The following is a 19,105-nucleotide window of genomic DNA, read 5'->3' on the forward strand; positions in this document are numbered from 1 at the left end:
TTTTACTATAATATTCCCATTCAAATGGCTGTGCACTTTCTGTATGTTATGTAAACTAGTTTGTTTGCTGGCCATAGGCTGTAATAATAATAAACTATGGAAACGATGGCGATTATTTAACAAAAGCCGCGCTCTAAACCAACCCCAGTCCTGTTCACAAATGGTGTCCTAATCAACTAGAGGTGAAATGAACAGTTCTGGGAAAAGAAGGGAAGTACAGTAAAGAGGACACATATGAGAGGCAAAGAAAGAGTACTCGCCTGCTTTGGAGATCCACTCCATATAGCCATTGAGTTCCCGTTCGATCTGCTGCTGTCTTCTCAGCTTCAGAAATGCTCGTCGGTTCTCCACTCGCTCTCTTTCTTTGGCAAACTCCCTGTAGATAGAGAGAGGACAGCTTGTTAAAGGTTCTCCATTAGTTGACTTGGCCTTATCTCAAGGGGGTACAGAAACGGCATACAGGCAAAATAAAGTAAAATAAAATGTATTAAAGGAAGGAATGGATCCAGGTGTCATCATTCCCAGTTGTCATTAAACTTCGCTTCCTTTGCAAGGCTCCGAATAGCAATAACATCCCTAGCTATAAGTCATGGCCTTATGGAACAAGAGCATTGACAGAGAGGAGTCTTTATCTTGGGCATGTGTCCTACATATACTTACCCAGAAAGCACCCCCAGCACAAGATTGAGCATAAAAAAGGATCCAATGATGATGAGGGGGATGAAGTACAACCAGTTCCAAGCATTCCCTGAGGCATCGTTGCTCTGCAGAAGGGAGACAGAGTGGAAGGGGGGTTAAAATGTTGGGAAGCTCAAGCCAGGAAACCATGAACATACTCATGATAGGCTTGAGCCAAAAATGACACCCAAAGGTTTGGGAGCTAGCTTTACAGCATGCCAGTGTACTAACATGAACTTGGACAATATAGCCAACTTGAGAATCAGCCAGCCAACCTACTAACCAACCTGCCTGCTTCCATTTCTCTGCAACCTTAACAAAATATGGGCTGTATGGCATGGGATGAGCCATCTGTTCTCTGGCTGTTCCTTATTTCAAAATGCCAGAGTAACCTCCAGTCTATAAACCAAATGTGTAGTGAGAATAAGTGATCCTGGTTGGGACCATGGAAACCTCTGCATACATGGGGTCCTTTATGGCAGTCATCCTAACTGCTACTGTTACCACTCGGGTCAAGCTAATAGGGAGAATCAATAGCTATTCAAAATACCTGTACTTATGTACTTCTTTGAGAAAGTGCTTTGAAAAAATTAGTATGAGAAAAAAGAATTCCAAAAGCAGATGTTTTAAAAGCAGTAAGACCTAAAGAAGAAATACCAAGGCAACAGAAGGCATTTTGTGAGTCCTGCAAATGCTGTGACTGTTTGGGCTGTCTGTTGCACCACTGCAAAGGCATGTAGGATCTCCCTCATTGTCACAGCACTGCAATGTGCATCTGAGAAAAGCTGGTGCAACTGCTGACGAATGCCTCTGTAGCATTTTATTGTGTGTAAATTCTGGAAATGTTTTTAACATACCAGTCCCACTAAAAGCTTTCCTTATTAGTTGTTGTGGGTTGTATACATGACTGGGAGACTCAGCACAGTTGCTTGTGTACCCCAATGTACAACTCCCAAGTTCAAGAAGAGTTTGAAATAAATTAACATACGTAGATGGGAAGAAGAAAAGGAGAAAGCAGGCACTTTCCACAGAGAAAGGAAGATGCACCTGTACACCCCCCCCCTTTTTTTAGCCTGGAATGATACATAGAGAAGAATGGCAAAAGAGCCAGAGCACTACAACTGCTCTTGGAAATTGTGCCATTCAAAACTTAGTTTTGTAGAATTTTTTTTGACAACAGTGACATTATTTTTGAGCCAAAGAGGTCACTCTTGTCGTATGATAGTTTCAGAGGCCAGCCATGTTGGTCTGCAGAAGAACAGCTAGATTTGAGTTCAGGAGTGCGTTAGAAACCAACAAGATTTTGGGGGGGGACATGAACTTTTGAGAGTCAGAACTCCCTTTGTCAGATACTGTGTAAGAGAGCAAGAAGATGTAAATCACAACAATTTATTCAAATTTCAAAAAATGGAAACAAATAACCAAGAATCAAAAGGTCCTCTTGAGTCTTATCAGTTGCTTAGACTTTGTATAAGAGTAACAGCTCTGGAGACTGTTCCATTTTATATGTTTATCTTGGAGTATAAAACACAGGATATTCAGAGCTGTCTTTTGTTTTAATTAAAACTTTTAATTAATTAAATATAACACGTTCTTTTATTTCAGTGTTATCCAGTCACTAATGGGTTGGATCCCATGATTCATCATTGGAAGGCACTAAGAACTGGAGATCTTTCTGGCTTTCTCCTCCTACGTGGAACCCTTTCTAATCTTTGGAAAGGTCAAGTTATCTATGATAAAATGGGCTAAATTTTTTGGATATGATATACAAATGGACCAATGGGAAAATATTAAAAGGGCTCTAGTCTTAAAGAGAATTTTTATAAAATGATGTGCCGTTGGTATGTGTCTCTGGAGAAATCCACTAAAATGTATAAAGGTACTTCGAGTTTATGTTGGAAATGTGATCAGCATGAAGGAACTTTTTACCATATGTGGTGGACTCGTAAGAAAACAAAGAAATTTTGGATGCAAACACACTTATTAATTCAGAAGATCTTAAAGATTAATCTACAATTGAAACCACAGTCTTTTCTTTTGGGATTAATGGACACTCATCTGGAAAGAAGTCATGGAGCTTTGTTTTTAGTGGAACAGTCCAATATTGCCTACAACAGATGAATACTTGATGAAGGGGTTGGAACTTGCAGCGATGGCCAAACTTAGTTCACTGATTAGAGAAAAGACAATAAGTTTGTTTATTGCTGATTGGAAACAGGTAATGATGACTTGATGATTTGTGGGTAAAGAGAGTTTTTCTTTGTAAACATAGAGTAAGAGAAAATTTTATAATCACTCAAACATTTGTCGCAGAGAAAATTGGAAGCCTTCTTTCCTTTTAATTTATATGGCCTTTCTCTTTCTTTCTCTGCTTTATTTTTCTTCTTCTTCTCTGTTCTGCTATTTGTATTTTTTCTCCTAATAAAAATTTTAATTAAAAAAAAGAAAGTTCATTTTTGGGGTCATGGGCAGGATCCATGTGGACCAATAGCCATGTGAACCTGGAGGATGCAGTGGGGAGGAGAAAGAAGACAAAATTGCCCTTTGTGTCTCTTCTGTCAGCAGAGTTCTGCTATTGGAAGATAAGAGAGTTATTTAACCCTCCTCTTCACTGCAGCCCATTGACCCATGTGGCTATTACTCCATGTTAGGTCTTGTGACCCCAGAAATCAACTTCCCCAGGACTAGAAAGGGCTGATGGTAGGCAGAGGGGAAACTGGGGAAGATCCATGGTGCTAGAACCAACTCAATGATGATCTTATAACAAAACAATTCCATGGATAACCTAGACTAGGGCCATCCGTACTCAAGGGTCTTGCATAGATTTTCCTAGCTCTGATACTTAACTGTAGAGTCTAAGAATTCAAACTGGGACTGCATACACATAAACTTCATGCTCCAGCACTGATGTTGGAAGCTGGAAAGGAGGGCTATAGCTCAGTAGTAAAATGCATACTTTTTCTGTAGAAGTCCTGATGTAGGATGCTGCAAATCAGAACAGAATACAGGGCTAGATCAACCAATCAGCTGACCAAGCATTAACCAGTTTGTATGCCAACATGCCCTCAAGAATATTTTTGGATTATAGGCCAGTAGATCTAATCCTATATGTGTTATGAATATGTGAAAGGTTGTCAAAACAGATTTGGTGAGATAGGAAACTGGTACTCCTATTGTACATCTGAGCAACCTCCTTCACATCACAACTGAACTGACAGTCTTTAAGACATGGACGCAGATTGAGGATCTGGACCTTATTTGTCAAATGTGCACTCATGCTTTAGATAATACTTCCCTCTCACTCCTGGTACCAGAACCCAGAAGCCCCATCTTTCTGTTCTAATTCTTACACGCTATGCTGATCAGAGTTAGGATTTTTGATTTAGAACATACCTTTCTCTAATCAGCTGTCTTTTTAGAGCCAAATATAGAAATTATACATTTTTAGTCCCTTTCCCTTGCTCTCTGCTCTATATACTGGTATTAAACACTATTCACAATACAATTCCAACCTTGCTTTGCGTATGCAGATACTTCTCAAGTAGAGAACAGATCTCTCTCCTCTGTGTCCTGAAAGCAAACATTAGTAGCAGGTCAAAGGTTTGCCCAAAGGAATGTGCTAATGGAACAACCCCTTTTGTGAAGCCTGGCTACTCAGCAGTGCCTGGAGGAGGCTTTATATAGATTGCAGATATGTGAGCCACTAACAACACCTTGTCCCCATTTCTCTCTACTAAATATAGGCTGAAGAACAAAAAGAGCTTTTGCAATGTGGCAGCTGGTGAGCCCCAGCCTTCAGGAGAGTGCTAAGGTGCTAAGTGACTTTATGTGGGCATAAAGGTCTCTGTTCCCACTTGAGTAGCATGTATATCTGATGTATATCTGACCACATCCTTCCTACAAAAATAGGAATTATAGCTGATCCTGTTAGTGGAAGAATAACTCAAACTTCAAATAGTTTCTAGTTATCTTTAGTTGAAAAAGCAGTCAATGGGACAGTAATCTGCTCTCACCTGTGTTCAGTCTCATTCATTTTAGTTTTCCTCCACTTGATTTTCAACTGTCTACTTAACTATTTCATTGTTCAAAGTTCCTCAATAAACCCCAGGAGGAGAGAGGGTGATTGGGGGCAACTGAGTCTACCCAAAGGTCATATCTGCATTTCACAGGTCAACCAGAACTGAAACAAGAACGTCATCCTTGCTGACCAGAAAAATCTCCAAGAGCTGTCAACAGACCCTCCAGACTTACCAAGTTCTTGTGGGGGACCATCATAACTGCGGAAATTCTGATCATGGGTCTAAATCTCATCAGGTAATGGTGACCCTGACAAGAGAGACTAAAGAACTCCCCATCATCAAGCCACCTGCTTTATATCCAGAGAAAACCAAACCAAACCTATGATACACATAAGGACCAGCCCCATAAATTATTCTGAGAGCTTCTTCCTACCTAATAATTTTAAGTAAAATTATTGCATCTATGAGTCAAGCCTATATTTAAAAGTAAGGTAAGTACTAGTTTACAATGCTGTAGTGTGCAGGCTACACTATTTCCCATTATGAGATTATTCAATGCAATGTAACTATACACGTAAACTGATTCCGTGATGCCTGAAAGAGTGATCCTGCTGTGTAATTTCTACATTGTTTAACACATTATGTTTATAGTTATGCTTCATTTCAGCTCTGTTCAAATTTCTGCAATCTATATATCTAATAGCCAAGTCGCCCCCTGGTGTGCGGATAGCTAAATCCGCGCACCGGGGGCTCCTGGGGGGGAGGGAGAGTTTTGTGCACACGTGGGGCGGTCCCCAGGTGTGCACAAAAATCTTAACAGTATGAAAAAATATCGGGGGGATATTTAAATCCCCCCAAAAGTAACAGAGCGTCCCCTGCGCATGCGCAGGGAACGCTCTGTTAACTGCCTCGGCACCGCTGCCGCCGCCACCGCTGCCGCCGCCACCGCCACAGTTTACAGAGCCGTTTACAGAGGGTGAGAAAATGATCAGGCCCGCTGAGCCCCTGGCTAAACCTATCTCAGCAGTTTCCCGTGGGAGTTGCTTTTGAAGAGATAGTTGTTAACTATTAGCTGCCCTTGCGGAAACCTCGAGGGATCATCCTGCACGTGGTCCGTCAACCTTGCTGAGACTCAACAGGCCTGGCTTCAGTCGGGTCCGGTGGGAGCCCTCCTGAGGTCCAAGAGGCACGGCGTATTTGTCAGAAACACACCATCTCGCCTCCAGATCAGCCTAACAAAGGAACGACTGGCAAGGAGGAGCCCTGCTCTGGAAGCCCCTCCTCCTCCTCCTCCACCACCTCCGCTTTCGGCTCCAAGCAGGACATCCCGCGTTTCTTTAGCGTGGAAGGAAAGCAAGGCGCTCTGCATATGCCTGGAGGCCCCGTGGTCCCTCCTCGCTAAGTTCCGCATCCCCCGGCTGAGCGAGCGCTCTTCCAGGCCAGATCCTCCAAAGCAACCGTAGGGAGGAGCGCGAGGCTCCACTGCCTGCGCACGCCTAGCGGCTCCGCCTGCTTGGTGGCTGAGGAGGCCTGTGGACGGCAACTGGCAGCTTGGGAAGCCCGGCCGGCCGGCGAGAGGGAGCTCCGAGAGAGCCGCTGGAGTGCTGGACTGGGAGGCACCTGGATGCTCTCCTCGTGTCAGGAGCGACGTCGGCAGGAGCGATACTCGCTGAGGGGGGGGGGAGCCCGACGGCTGGCAGCCGCTCGGGCCTCGCTATCTGAGCTGGGGTGGGGTGGAGGAGACTGAGGGAAGGGGGGAAAGGAAATCGGCGAGGCCTGGCGGCTGGCAGCTGCTCAGGCCTCGCCGTCAGAGCGGGGTGGTGGTGGAGGAGATCGGGGGAGGCTTACCTGCTGCTGCTGCCTCCTCCTCCTGCTCTGTATGGAGCTCTTTCTCCCCCCCCCCCGCGAGTATCGTGGGTCCCCTTACTTGTCCATATCCTATTGCTTTATTCTTTGGATGTCTCATCCTGTTGATCGAATGGACTTACGCTGTTTAACCCACCTTGAGTCTCAGTGAGACAGGCAGACTAAAGCAACATAAATAAATAGATAAGTAAAAATAGAAAAGCATTGTCTGAAGCAATTTGAAGGTTCTACACGCCATCATTTGACACTGCTCTCATCAAGGGCCAAACTAGATGTTACAGCATCCATGGGTCTGATCCATGGACACTGGCGCCATTTTAGAGCTGAAGTTGGCCATTAAAAATGCTGTGAGGACCTGATCCTGATCTTGTCCCTCCTCCTGTCTGCCTTTTCAGGTGCTGAAACACCCCCCCCCCAGCACTGGGGGGGGAAATTGCCGGGTCCTGACACACTGGTCTTTCCACAGCATTTCTAAACGGGCAAGTTCAGCTCTAAAATGGCACTGGGGTCCATAGGTTGGATCCATGGATGCTGTAACATCCAAACAATGCCTTCTTGCATGAACTGGTCCTAAGAAAGAATGAGCATCTGAGAGTGGCTGACCAGTGACTTACTCTTGCTTGGAAATATGCATATGCGTGCATTCTTGTTCCACATTGCATTCTTAGATATGCAAGTGATTTGTGAATGAAGAAATGCAACATATATTTAACACGTGGTAGAAGCTCTAAATCAAGATAGAAGGATGTGACAAGGAAAAGCACATGATGGTACTGAGACTTTTTTGGACAGAAACTAGTTTTCTTTCCCAAGAGGCTGGAAATGAAAAGTGTGCTGGTTACTTATCCAGGCCACCTTCCACATCTAGCACAAAGGCACAAGGCACAGAGAAAGGAGGACAAAGTGGTTACAGGAAATGTGATCTGAGAAAACAGTAGGAAAACAAAGAAGAAAAGAAGAGGAGAGAGGAGATTGGATTTATACCCCGCCCTTCACTACCCAAAGGAGTCTCAGAGCGGTTTACAAACTCCTTTCCCTTCCCCTCCCCACAACAGATACCCTGTGAGGTAGGCGGGGCTGAGAGAACTCTGACAGAAACTGCTCTTTTTCAAGAACAGCTGTTCCAGAATTATGGCTTGCCCAAGGTCATCCAGCCAGGTGCAAGTGGAGAATCAAACCCAGTTCTCCCAGATTAGAGTCCGCGCACTTAACCACTACACCAGCAAAGACATCCAACTTTAAATGTAACTTCATTAAATGTGGTACTAACAGAACCATTGGAGCTGCGGTGGCTCAAGTGGTTAAGACGCTGAACTGCAGGCCGTGGAAGGTCGGTAGTTCAGCAGTTCGAGGCCCGAGTGTGCCGCATGACAGAGTGTGCTCCCATTTCTAGTTCCAGTTCCAGCTTCCGGTCTGCAACTCAGCATCTTAACCTCTGAGCCACCACGGCCCCCTCCATGTGCAAGTAAAACATGTTAAATCCTATAGCGGATTACATCTATTCTCCTTTCACTAGCAGCTTTCTAGTCCTTACAGCTAACCAGCCAATTTTTTAGCTGTGATCTAGCCTACTTTCTAAGAGGTTCTTCAGTAACTGCATCTTTTGACTAGTTGAGGACAGAGTAGTTGTAGAGAGTGGGAGAATATCATGAAAGTGGCTATATGCCCTGCAATCATATATAACGTGCATTAAAGTTTTGATTCCATCACTGCAACAAGGACATATACAGTCAGCAAGGGTTTTTTTTTTAATTAAACCTCCCCTCTGTAACTGCTGAAGGGAGTGCATCCCATCTCATGAGGGTAAACATTCTCCTTAACTCATGCTTTTCTAAATAAAAGACATAGGGTGTAGGCATGACCTTAGACAGCAGTTCTAAGAGGGCTTGTCATTTGCAGGAACTGTTAAGATCCTCCTGTCCAGCTATGTCCTGGATTCTCTTCTGCCTCACTAACTCTCGTGCTTTGTCGTATGCAAGAGAGCTAAGAAATTGTTTTGAGAGGCCAAGGTGGGAAAGGTTTTTTTTTATATGGCCCTTAGCCAAGGAGGGACAAAGGTATCCTGGAAAATTAAATTTGCCAACCCTCTAGGAAAAAATGAAAGTTTCAGCCAATATTGAATAACTAGTAACCAAAGCCTTGCCTCCACCGGGATCATGCCAGTTTCTATTCTGATCAAGACATCTGAAGTACCAGGAGGGACTTGGAGAACTGTTACCAAAAACTTAGATAGAACAGCCTCTAGTTTTTTGAAATTTGAAGTGATATTAATGGGGGCACCAAAAGTGAGTTGGCTGAGAGATTTGGCCTTGAACAAATGGAGGGCTGCTATTATGCATTTGCCCCCTTTGTGCCAATAAAATTTCTGGATAGCCCCAGCACTCCTGCTGGCCTTTAGTGTTACCATGCTTATATTGCTGGATCTTGAGCCATTTTCCTGAAACAAAATCCCCAGGTAGTTAAAGCTAGAGACCTGTTCTATAGAGGATGAATTTAGAGTCCAGTGATAAGATCATGGTGCCATTTTAGCAAAAGCCATTACCTTGGTTTTGGAGTAGTCTATCTCTAAGCTATTGACATGGCAATATTCAGAAAATAATTTAAGTGCTCTTCTAAGGCTTCTAAGGTGTTCTTGCTCCAGCTGAGTGCTCCATCGCCATAAAAGAATAAATGTCCACTGGTTGACTTTCTGTCTGTAGTATCTCCTGCCCACTGGTCTGCAACTGTAACTTATTGGTAACTTTAGTTTCAGATGTGCAGTGTCATGCAAGTACTTTGCAAGTCTTTTGACTGCATTCCAGTCCCTTTTGTTTGGCAATTCCATCCTTCTGCATAACATACCCACAGCTGCTGTGATATCTGGATGCTTCCCATTGCTTCTCTGTATTGCTTGTTGTCAGGCAGAAGTTCACTGCTTCCTTGCTAGTTCAGGTAGTTTGTTTCCACAGGAGTGTTTGCTGGCTTAGCTCCTTTTGTATTCATGTAGTCCAGAAATTCTAGGATTTTCTGCTTCTGATTAAGATAGCTTCCATCTTCCTCTCATTCTACTTGTATTCCACAATAGTAGTTGATGTTTCCTAATTCTTTCACTTCTGCTTCTTGTTTCAGATGTTGAACAGGGCTGGATTTTAGAGGGTAGCTAGTAACTTTAGGAAATGTACCTTTTGATTGACCATCACTTCTGGGCACTAGCTGGTCCATTTGGGCTGATACCATTGAGCAGGGTGGTGGTGGAAGGTTTTGGGATACCAGTGATAATGGGGCGGGGGAGATATAGTGGTGGGACTAGGAGTTGTTCCATGAAATAGAATGGATGAGGCCAGAGATGTGGTAATGCTTGGGTCTCTTCCCACCTACGTCCCATCCTGAGGAATCTGGGTTGTGGAGATAGGACTGGTTACCCATCTCCAACACTGGTGTTGTTTAATGCTAGGTCTATCAACAAGACCTCTGTTCAATGTGTGTATCTTGCAGAAAATAATACAGACCTGGCCTGTATGACTGAGACCCGGGTGCGAGAGGGTGAAACTGTTGCCCTTAACCAACTTGCCCCACCTGGGTTCTCGGTCCTGGGCACGGTGTGTGTGGCACTGCTCATTAGAGATACTTTTTCCTTTAGGCCACTCCCCACTCCAAAAATTGCTGGCATTAAATCTGTTGGCCTGGCTTGGGAGTCCAAGGAGAGTTTGGTTATCTGGCTGGTGTACCATCCACCTAACGCACCAGCAGATACCCTGCCTGGCCTGTTGGATGTTGTTTCTGGCTCGGCGATGGAGCACTCCAAGCTATTAGTTTTGGGGGACTTCAATGTCCATGCTGATGATGCAGTGTCCTCCCAGGCCATGGACCTAGTGTTATCCATTGAGGTTCTGAGACTCTCCCAGTTTGTATCAACTCCCATGCATCAAGCAGGCCACATGCTGGATTTGATTTTTGGGATGGGGATAAATGCAGAGCTGATGACTATAGATATAGTCCCATTGTCAGACCACTTTGTCCTGAAGGTCCGCCTGAGCACATCAAATCCTCCCTGTTTAGGTGTCGAGTGTATTTTTCCTCGCCTGTAGAGCCAAATGAACCCTGAGAGGCTTCAGGATGCTCTGCGGGATCCAATGCCTCCTGGTGGCTCATTAGATGAGCTGGTGGAAGTCTACAGCCATGGTCTGAACTGCTAACACCACCACAAAACCTACATGGCCCCTATGCTGCTCTAGTGCCAGTAGCCTCTCTTACCATTTAGTTTTATGCTTGCTGCCCAGGCAGGATCAAATCTATAAAGCCAGATGTGACCCTGCTTAACACCCTGGCCAGGTTGGGGGCCAACTAAATGTACATAATTTTAGGGATAAGCCCGCTATGGAAACTGACTCATAGATTTTGGACAGTATGGTAGTGAGCTGAAGAAAACCCCTTCTTCCAGCTTTTTGCAGAAACCCAGCATTGCACAGTGCCAATTTGCTGCCACTTGTGCCAGTTATAAAACCTGTACCCTCCCTTGTTTGTTAGCCAGCAAGGAGCTTTTTGCTCTCCTGTGAACTAATATGAACTGCGTATTATGTGTGCCAATGGGACTCTGATGAAAGGTGACCAGATTGAGATGCCAGACACACGCCAGCAGAAGCCTGAGATGATGTGCCCATGGTTCCCAAGGTTGCCCTGTTCCAGATGTATTCCCTACACACACCAAGCACTCTATAAACAGACATCTGCCACTGCTGTTTAAACTAAGGACTCCGGACGCCATTGAGGGAGTCTGTCTTCCTAACGCTGGCACTTTCCCCTCCCCAATTCAGAAAGATGCTAAAAAGCCAAAGCAACTAACGTTTAAAAGGGTGGCCAACTAAAGCTCAACAAAAATTAGCCTCACAGCAGACAGTACCTATGTGTGGGCGTGTTATTTAGGGCCAAAACAGATGTCACACTGGGAATTCTCTGTACAGAACTAAATAAAGTTTGTTTTTAAATAGCAGGCATATGGAATGCCAGCTCCAACTGGAACTGTAGCACTGATGGGGGGGGGGGTAGCCTTTCCCTTGAGCCATTTTTCCACCCTGAAATGGCTGTGCTGAAGAAAGCATACAGAGACTGTATATATGCAAGTAGCAGGTCCATGGGGCCATTTCAGGTTGCTAGAATACTGCATGGAAAGAACCCCCCATGCCTTGGTTCCAGTTGGAACTGGGATCCCTCATGCCTGCTATTAAAAGAACGGCTTTGGCAGCTTTATACATAGAATGTCCAGTATAATGAACACATGAAGCTTCCTTATACTGAATCAGAGCCTCAGTCCATCAGAGTCAGTATTGTCTACTCAGACTGGTAGCAGCTCTCCAGGGTCTCAGGCCGAGGTCTTTCACATCACCTCCTACCTGATCCTTTTAACTGGAGATGCTGGGGATTGAACTTGGGACCTTCTGCATGCCAAGCAGATGCTCTCACAGTGAGCCAAAGCCCTTCCGTATAATGCCTGTTTCAACTCCTGATCAGGGAAATGGCTGCTTAGATATATAAAAAAGTATAACACTGGGAGGATCTCCCACATCTCGCTAGGCAGAAAAAAAAGGAACCGTAACAGTTTATTCAAATCTGTATTGTTATCACAGGTGTCCTGCTCAGACTTAAGGAGGATTAATATCTTAGAGTAAGTATAATTTTATGGACATCATGCATTTAAATATCTATGATTTCTAGTTTGGTGTAAAAATAGTACAAATGTTGCTCTTCTGTAATTTGGAAAATGCTGTCACAATTTTGAGGACAGGTGGGAAAGGATGATTCATGGACTGAATATTTTAGAGTTAGCAACCCTCAATGGGCTGAAATGAAGGAATCTGAGACATTAGTTAACAGGAAACTCCAGGTTTCCAGCATGGAGAGAGACATGTGATAGTGTCTCTTCCATGTCCCAATTAATGTGTATCCCTACATGTGCTTTTTGTGAAAAATGGAAATGTCATTTCTCATGGTACACAGGAACAAGAATCAAGGCAAAATGCCTTGGTAGCTCTGAGACATTAAGAGCAACTCAGGCTCTTATGCTCCAGAACTTTATCCTATCCCTCTCCTATATAAATTGGGATGATGGAAAACAACCATTTTGGATCCCACCACTATTCACTACCATTCAGAGCACAGGACCACGCATCAGGGATTATGGATTAACGCCAGCAGATGAGCACCGCAACCCTAGAGTCAGATTCGACTGGCTTTCGAGCAAGGGAAACCTTTTCCTTTACCTTTAACCAAGAAAGTGATCTTGGGGTCACTGTAGATGGATAAATAAAATAATAACTCAGTGTGAAATGACAGTGAGAAAGGCAAATTCTGTAATAGTGATTATTTAGAAAAGGACAGAAAATAAGATAACCATTACTGTAATGCTTTTTAAAATACATCTTTGATGCGGTTACATTTGGAATGCTATGTACAGTTCAGGTCTCGTCTTAAAAAATGACTACTACTCTGGAAAAGGTGTAGAAAAGAGCAACTAAATTGATCAAGGGGGTAAAGCATATTCTCTACAAGTAAAGGCTAAGACAGTTGGGCTAAGAAAGAAGAAAGAAATTGACTAGAAATATGACAGAGATTTATAACATTAGGTATGGTGGTGGTGGTGGGAATGGATAGAGATAATTTTTTCACCCTCTCTTCCACCAATGAAATTGACTGTCAGTAAATTCAAGACAGACAAAATTAGGTACTCCTTCCTGCAACATGCAATTAACCTTTGGAATTCACTGTCATAACATGTGGTGGTAATCACCGGTTTAGCTGTGACATAGTCATAGAGGACAGGTCTTAGGTAGCTTCCTATCCAAGTGCCAGTACTGACAGAATGCCAGAGTCTAAACTCTCCAAATAAATAAGCAGTTGTACAGTAGTTGTGGTAGACAGGTTTCATTTCTGCCTTGTGGCCACTTTTGCCCCTGCACTATAAGGGAAATCAATTTCCCCCTAAGGGGCATGGTTGGGCCAAGTCATGACAATGCACAAACCATTCAGTTTCCTCCCTTTGTGACTGAAAAGTGGATCTATTGCAGGATTAGTCTTGCAGGTGCATGGTGGGGTCATGAGTACTTGTATAAGAAAACTGCTTGTTTGGAAAAACAACAACACAGGGAGGGAATGAACTACATCTCCTATGAGGCTGTGCTAGATTGCATATGCTGAAACTACTCTTAATCCAGAGAGAACAGCAACCGCTAAAATGAATGTCAGACATACTCAGATGAACACTCAAAGACATTTGCGGTTCCAGGTCGTATACGGGATGGAGCAGCTTGGCCAGCCTTACACTGCCCCGTTCAAAATGACCACTCACACACAGTTTCTTTGGAAATTAGGTGGATAAAATTGGCCACAACTTTATTGATTACAGCTGTTATAGGCATTGGCACAGCATGGGTCCACCGGATCCAACCCGTCGGCTGCCCCTTCTGCCAGCCGAGGTATCCGTTACCCAGCCAGCCGGCATGGGTAGAGCCTGCAGGATGGCAGGTTGCTGGGGTTCTCCTGGACGCCTGCCCCTGTGTGACTTCCCTGCCACCTGGCGGTGAGGGCCATCGCTGTTAGTCTCTGTGCTTGCCTGTTCCCTTCAGCCCTCACGCCAAGACCCTTACAGGGGTCCCCACCTCCGGAAAATGGCACGCTGGCCGATTTCCACCAAACGGATCCGGCCCCATGCTGTCACCGCCATGAGAGCTGGACCAACCGCTTGGTCCCACTCCTGCCAACGCCTCTACAGCTGTAGCCAAGAGAGGAGGGAATAACGTATCCCCTGTAGCCTCATGTCCAAACCCCATGCTGACAGGTGCACCCCATCTGCCTGGAACAAGGCCTCCATATTGTGGGAGATGTCTGGGTGGCGGATCCAAACACCACCTGTGGACTCAACCGCCCTGCCCAGTCTTCCAGTCACCTTTCTCCTTGCCACGTCCATTTTTCCGGGATGAGCCCCTCCTCGCCATGACTCCGTTCCAGCCAATTCGACCAAAAGAAGACTGTGTTGGGCAATACCTCACGCAAGACAGCCAGGTCAGCCAGCACCAAATACATACTGGAGTTCCGTCAAATCATTCTCCCCCAGTTGGAGCACCAATGCGTCTGGAGGTTGGTGTCGGGCCCAGACACGGTCCACCCAGGGCAGTAACGACCCCCACCACATACCCCGCTGGGCCATCCAAGTGATGCGCATGGCTTCCTCCAGCCCCAAATCCTTGCCCCAGCCAGATGATGATGCATACAAACCAGCCCAATTAACGATGCTGTGCCCAAAAATCCAGACCTTCTTGCGGTTCTGACCTGGAACGGGGGAATCACTGGCCACCCTCCAGACGTGGCCGCACGTATGCCCTGAAGGCCGTCGAGCACCACCACCCAATGGCTCTTATGCACATCTCAGACATCCCAAGGCCTGCAGCTGTGGTCGCTGCCCCAATCCTAAATGAGTGGGGCCCGAATTCTTTGCTGGGCAAACCCAAAGCCTCTAGTGCCGCTCTGAACATGCCCGTGAACTGGTACCTGGTCAACGGGGCCCCATCCCTGTGGATGAGCAAGGGGCCACCCTTTCGTGGCCGCATTGCTAGGTATGTCCTTATGGTCTGTACTGGGCATGCCCCCCTGTTAGGGGCCCCAGATGTAAATCTGCCCCTTTCCCCAATTGATCCGTTTTTGATCTCTTGATAAACAAGGAGACCCCGTCCGGCCCCACGGAAACATCCCCAACCCCCAAGGGCGTATTGGTGAATGATTGTCTGGCGCCTGCTACCAATTCACCAACCCTCAGGGCCCCGAAAAAGGCCAACACGAATGCGGCTCTAAACACCGCGGTTTCATATGGGGACCAACACAGTGACGGAAGCTCCCGCAACACCAGCACTAATAATTGAAATGTCAGTGGCTTGCAGTGATCTGGGGGCCGTGCCACTAGCCTCCGCCACCCCTCGGCCGCCCTATGAGCTTGGAACGAGTTGCAGGGGTCCGTGAACTCTTCCGCCTTACTAAAGAATGTAATGACCTCCATGTGACACCGAATGGTACTCTGGGCCAACCCTTTATCCTACAGCCTGGCCATGTAACGCAGCACCCAGTCACCATCCACGGGTCATGTTTGAGATCCCACGCCTTCCGCCGTAAAGTCGAAAAAGGCGTCTATCGCCCTGGCATAAGAGTGAAACGTGGAGGGGGTGATGGAGGCATAAATGCCTCACCTTATCGTACCTTCCCAAGTTCCCAAAGCTCCTCCAGAAAAGGGTCTGAAATGTGGTTGGCTTCTGGTGCCAGTGCGCGAAAGCGCTCCTCCTGAAAGCGAGACAAAGCATCCGCTATGCTGTTATCCACACCTGGAACGTGATGGGCCACAAATGTAATGTTGTCCATCAAGCACACTAAAACCAGCTGGTGGACCAGCCACATGACTCGTTCAGATTTAGACGACTGTTCACCACGCACACGACCGCCTGGTTGTCGCACCAAAATCGCACCCTCCTATTCTGAAAGAGGTCCCCCCAGATTACAACCACCACCAGTATTGGGAAAAGCCCTAAGAAAGTGAGATATTTGAGAACCACCGACCCCCCCCCCCGGACTTGGGCCACGGCTGTGCACACCAGCGGCCTTGATAAAAGACCCTGAACCTGGCACCCCCGGCCGTGTCAAAGTGTATCTGAATGGCATCCTGTAAATTCAGGGGCTGTTGCCAAATGGAGACCTCATTGTACCCCACCAGAAACTGAAGCCAGACTCCCAAATCCTCCTTCATGCCATTAGTCACCCATACACAGTGATGGGGTGCTCTGACCCCTGCTGTTGCCCGGCTCAGCCAAGAGCAAAAGGCCCTTCCTGGAGAAACCACCCGGCATGCAAAGTTCAAATGCCCCACCAATGACTGGAGCTCCCTCAAGGTGCACTTGGAATGCGCCCGCACTAACGTGATGAGTGCCTGAAGGGCCAAGAGTTTATCCTCCAGCAATCTCAATGCCCCCTTCACTGAATCGAGCTGAATACCAAGATAAGTCAACTGTGTTGTCAGCCCCTCGGTCTTATCCACCGCCAATGGTACTCCAAGTTCCTCAGCAAGCCCTTGAAATGCCCACAGGGATTCTGCACAGGTGCAGTCATCCCCGGGGCCGACAAAGAAGAAATAATCCAGACAATGAGTGATCCCCGTTGCACCAATCTGCCCCCTTGTGGCCCATTCGAGAAAGGTGCTGAACGTCTCGAAGGCTGCGCAAGCCACTGCACAGCCCATCGGCATAGCCTTGTCCACGTACCAGGCCCCTTAAAATTTGAAACCCAGCAGGCAGAAATCATCCGGGCGGACCGGAAGCAGCCGGAAAGCTGACTGAATATCACATTTGGCCATCAGCACCCCCCGCCCACATGCTCTGACCAGCCCAACGGCATGATCAAATGAGGCATAATGAACTGAGCAAAGCTCTGGTGGAATCATGTCGTTCGCCGAAGAACCCCTCGGATATGAGAGATGATGTATTAAGCGATACTCGCCTGGTGCCTTCTTAGGCAGTACTCCCAATGGGGATACCCTAAGGTTTGCTAAAGGGGGTGCGCTAAAAGGACCCGCGATGCGCCCCGCAGACAGCTCCTTCTGGAGCTTTTTGGCAACCACGTCAGGCAGGTCCTTGGCAGACCTCAGGTTATCAGAATCCGTGGCAACGCGTGGGCCCTTGAAAGGGATGGGAAAGCCCTTGGTGAACCCCTCCCAAATGTATTGGCTCACATCTTTGGTGGGGTATGCTGACAAGAGCAGTCTCAGGGCCGATACCCGCACTGGCGTGATTGCCAAGGACCAACCCCCCCGTGAGGCGCTAGCATGAAGTGGCCGCGGTGCCTGAAGACCCTCCTCCCCCTTTGTTGGTAGCACCACCAGAGGAGGGCTTGCCGCCCCGAAAGGGCTGGCGGCTGATCAATGACTGCGTGCAATAAATCCTTCCGTGCCCCCCCACCGCACATTTTGCAACTGTGGCCGAATTTACACCGTGCCCTCTGGCACCGCCCTTGGTTATATTCCCAGCAGACCCCTCGAGCCCAAGCCCGCCTCACGGATTCCCGTTTGGGTTTGACCTCCCCATTCCCTTTTATACAGGGTCTGACCTATATATAGTATTTATTATTAAGTCTATGTTACTGCATTCTTCCTTTACAGATTTGGTGGTGATATGTGCTGGTGGCAGCATAGAGGGATTCGGTTCATAAATAAATGCGACCGACTTGCACCTGCAAAATGTGGAAAGTAGTCAACCAAGCAGACTATTATTAGTTAGCTGAGCAGTTCATACAATGATGAGCTTCAGGATCACCACATGCATCCATGACATGAGCTGAACCAGGGGTTGCTAGAGCACACATACTAGCAACTAGAGGGAATATGTCAGATTTTGATTCTGTAGAAATCAGTCTGGCCTATCAGCACTTCCTGCTGTGCAGTAGATAGTGTGTGTGTGTGTGTGGGGGGGGAGCGCCAAGGATTTTTTTCAGCACTTCTACAGAGTGTGAAATATTTAGGAGGTGGGTAGGGCGTGTATAAGAATATTTAAATCTAACCTCTCACATGCTATTTTTGTTGCATCACATTGTCACCTCTGCTCACCTGTCACCTATCAGCCTGTTGATTTCTCCATGACATCTTATGGAATATGAACTATTAACACACACACACACACACACACATTTATTACGGTCATAGACCAACAATCAGTACAATAGGAGACAGATAAATTACTGATAAAAGAACAGTAAAATTATAAAATATAACAGCATCTAAAATTATAAATAGGAATCTAAAAAGTTTAAAATACAGAAATGGTAAAACTAATATTAAGATCAGAAATTAAAAATAAATCTAGGCCTATCTGTACTTCTTTATCTCTTTCCTAGTTCGGTATGCCAACCAACCAAATTTGGCAACCATCCTAGTCAGCTTTTGATTATCACCTGCCAGCATAATTGACAAAAGTATCCTTCTATTGGGGCTGCAGTGGCTCAAGTGGTTAAGACGCTGAACTGCAGACCAGAAGGTCAGTAGTTCAGCAGTTCAAGACCTGAGTGCCGCTTGACAGAGTGAGCTCCCATCTCTGGTCCCAGCTCCTGCCAACCTAGCAGTTCGAAAGCAAGAAATTGCAAGTAGATAAATAGCTACCACTTCGGTGGGAAAGTAACAGCGTTCCGTGCACCTTGGCGTCTAGTCAAGCCGGCCACATGACCACGGAAATGTCTTTGGAAACGGAGATGAGCACCGCAACCCTAGAGTTGGATTCAACTGGCTTTCGAGCAATGGAAACCTTTACCTTTACCTTTACCTTTCCTTCTATTCAGGGGTCTTTTTGTAGAAAAAGAGCTGCCGGAGCTCATTAGCATAACTCATTAGCATAACTTATTTGCATATGCCACACCCCCTGACATCACCGGAAGTGTGTCAGAAGGCCACACCCCCTGACATCACCGGAAGTGTCAGAAGGCCACACCCCCTGACATCACCGGAAGTGTGTCAGAAGGCCGCACCCCCTGACATCACCGGAAGTGAG

General features: G+C 46.3%; 1 protein-coding gene across 1 annotated transcript in view; it reads right to left on the bottom strand.

Annotated features, from left to right (window-relative positions):
- Positions 1-19,105, bottom strand: part of CACNA1A (calcium channel, voltage-dependent, P/Q type, alpha 1A subunit) — a 345,585-nt gene that overhangs the window by 173,447 nt on the left and 153,033 nt on the right. The window contains exons 7-8 of the mRNA XM_015418872.1: positions 661-764; positions 261-376 (exon numbers count right to left, since the gene is read on the bottom strand). Of these exons, the coding sequence (XP_015274358.1) occupies positions 261-376; positions 661-764 (220 nt within the window). The remainder of the gene's footprint in view (positions 1-260; positions 377-660; positions 765-19,105) is intronic.

This window comes from Gekko japonicus, unplaced genomic scaffold (assembly GCF_001447785.1).
Source record: "Gekko japonicus isolate JY-2015 unplaced genomic scaffold, Gekko_japonicus_V1.1 scaffold1769, whole genome shotgun sequence".
Classification (NCBI taxonomy): Eukaryota; Metazoa; Chordata; class Lepidosauria; order Squamata; family Gekkonidae; genus Gekko; species Gekko japonicus.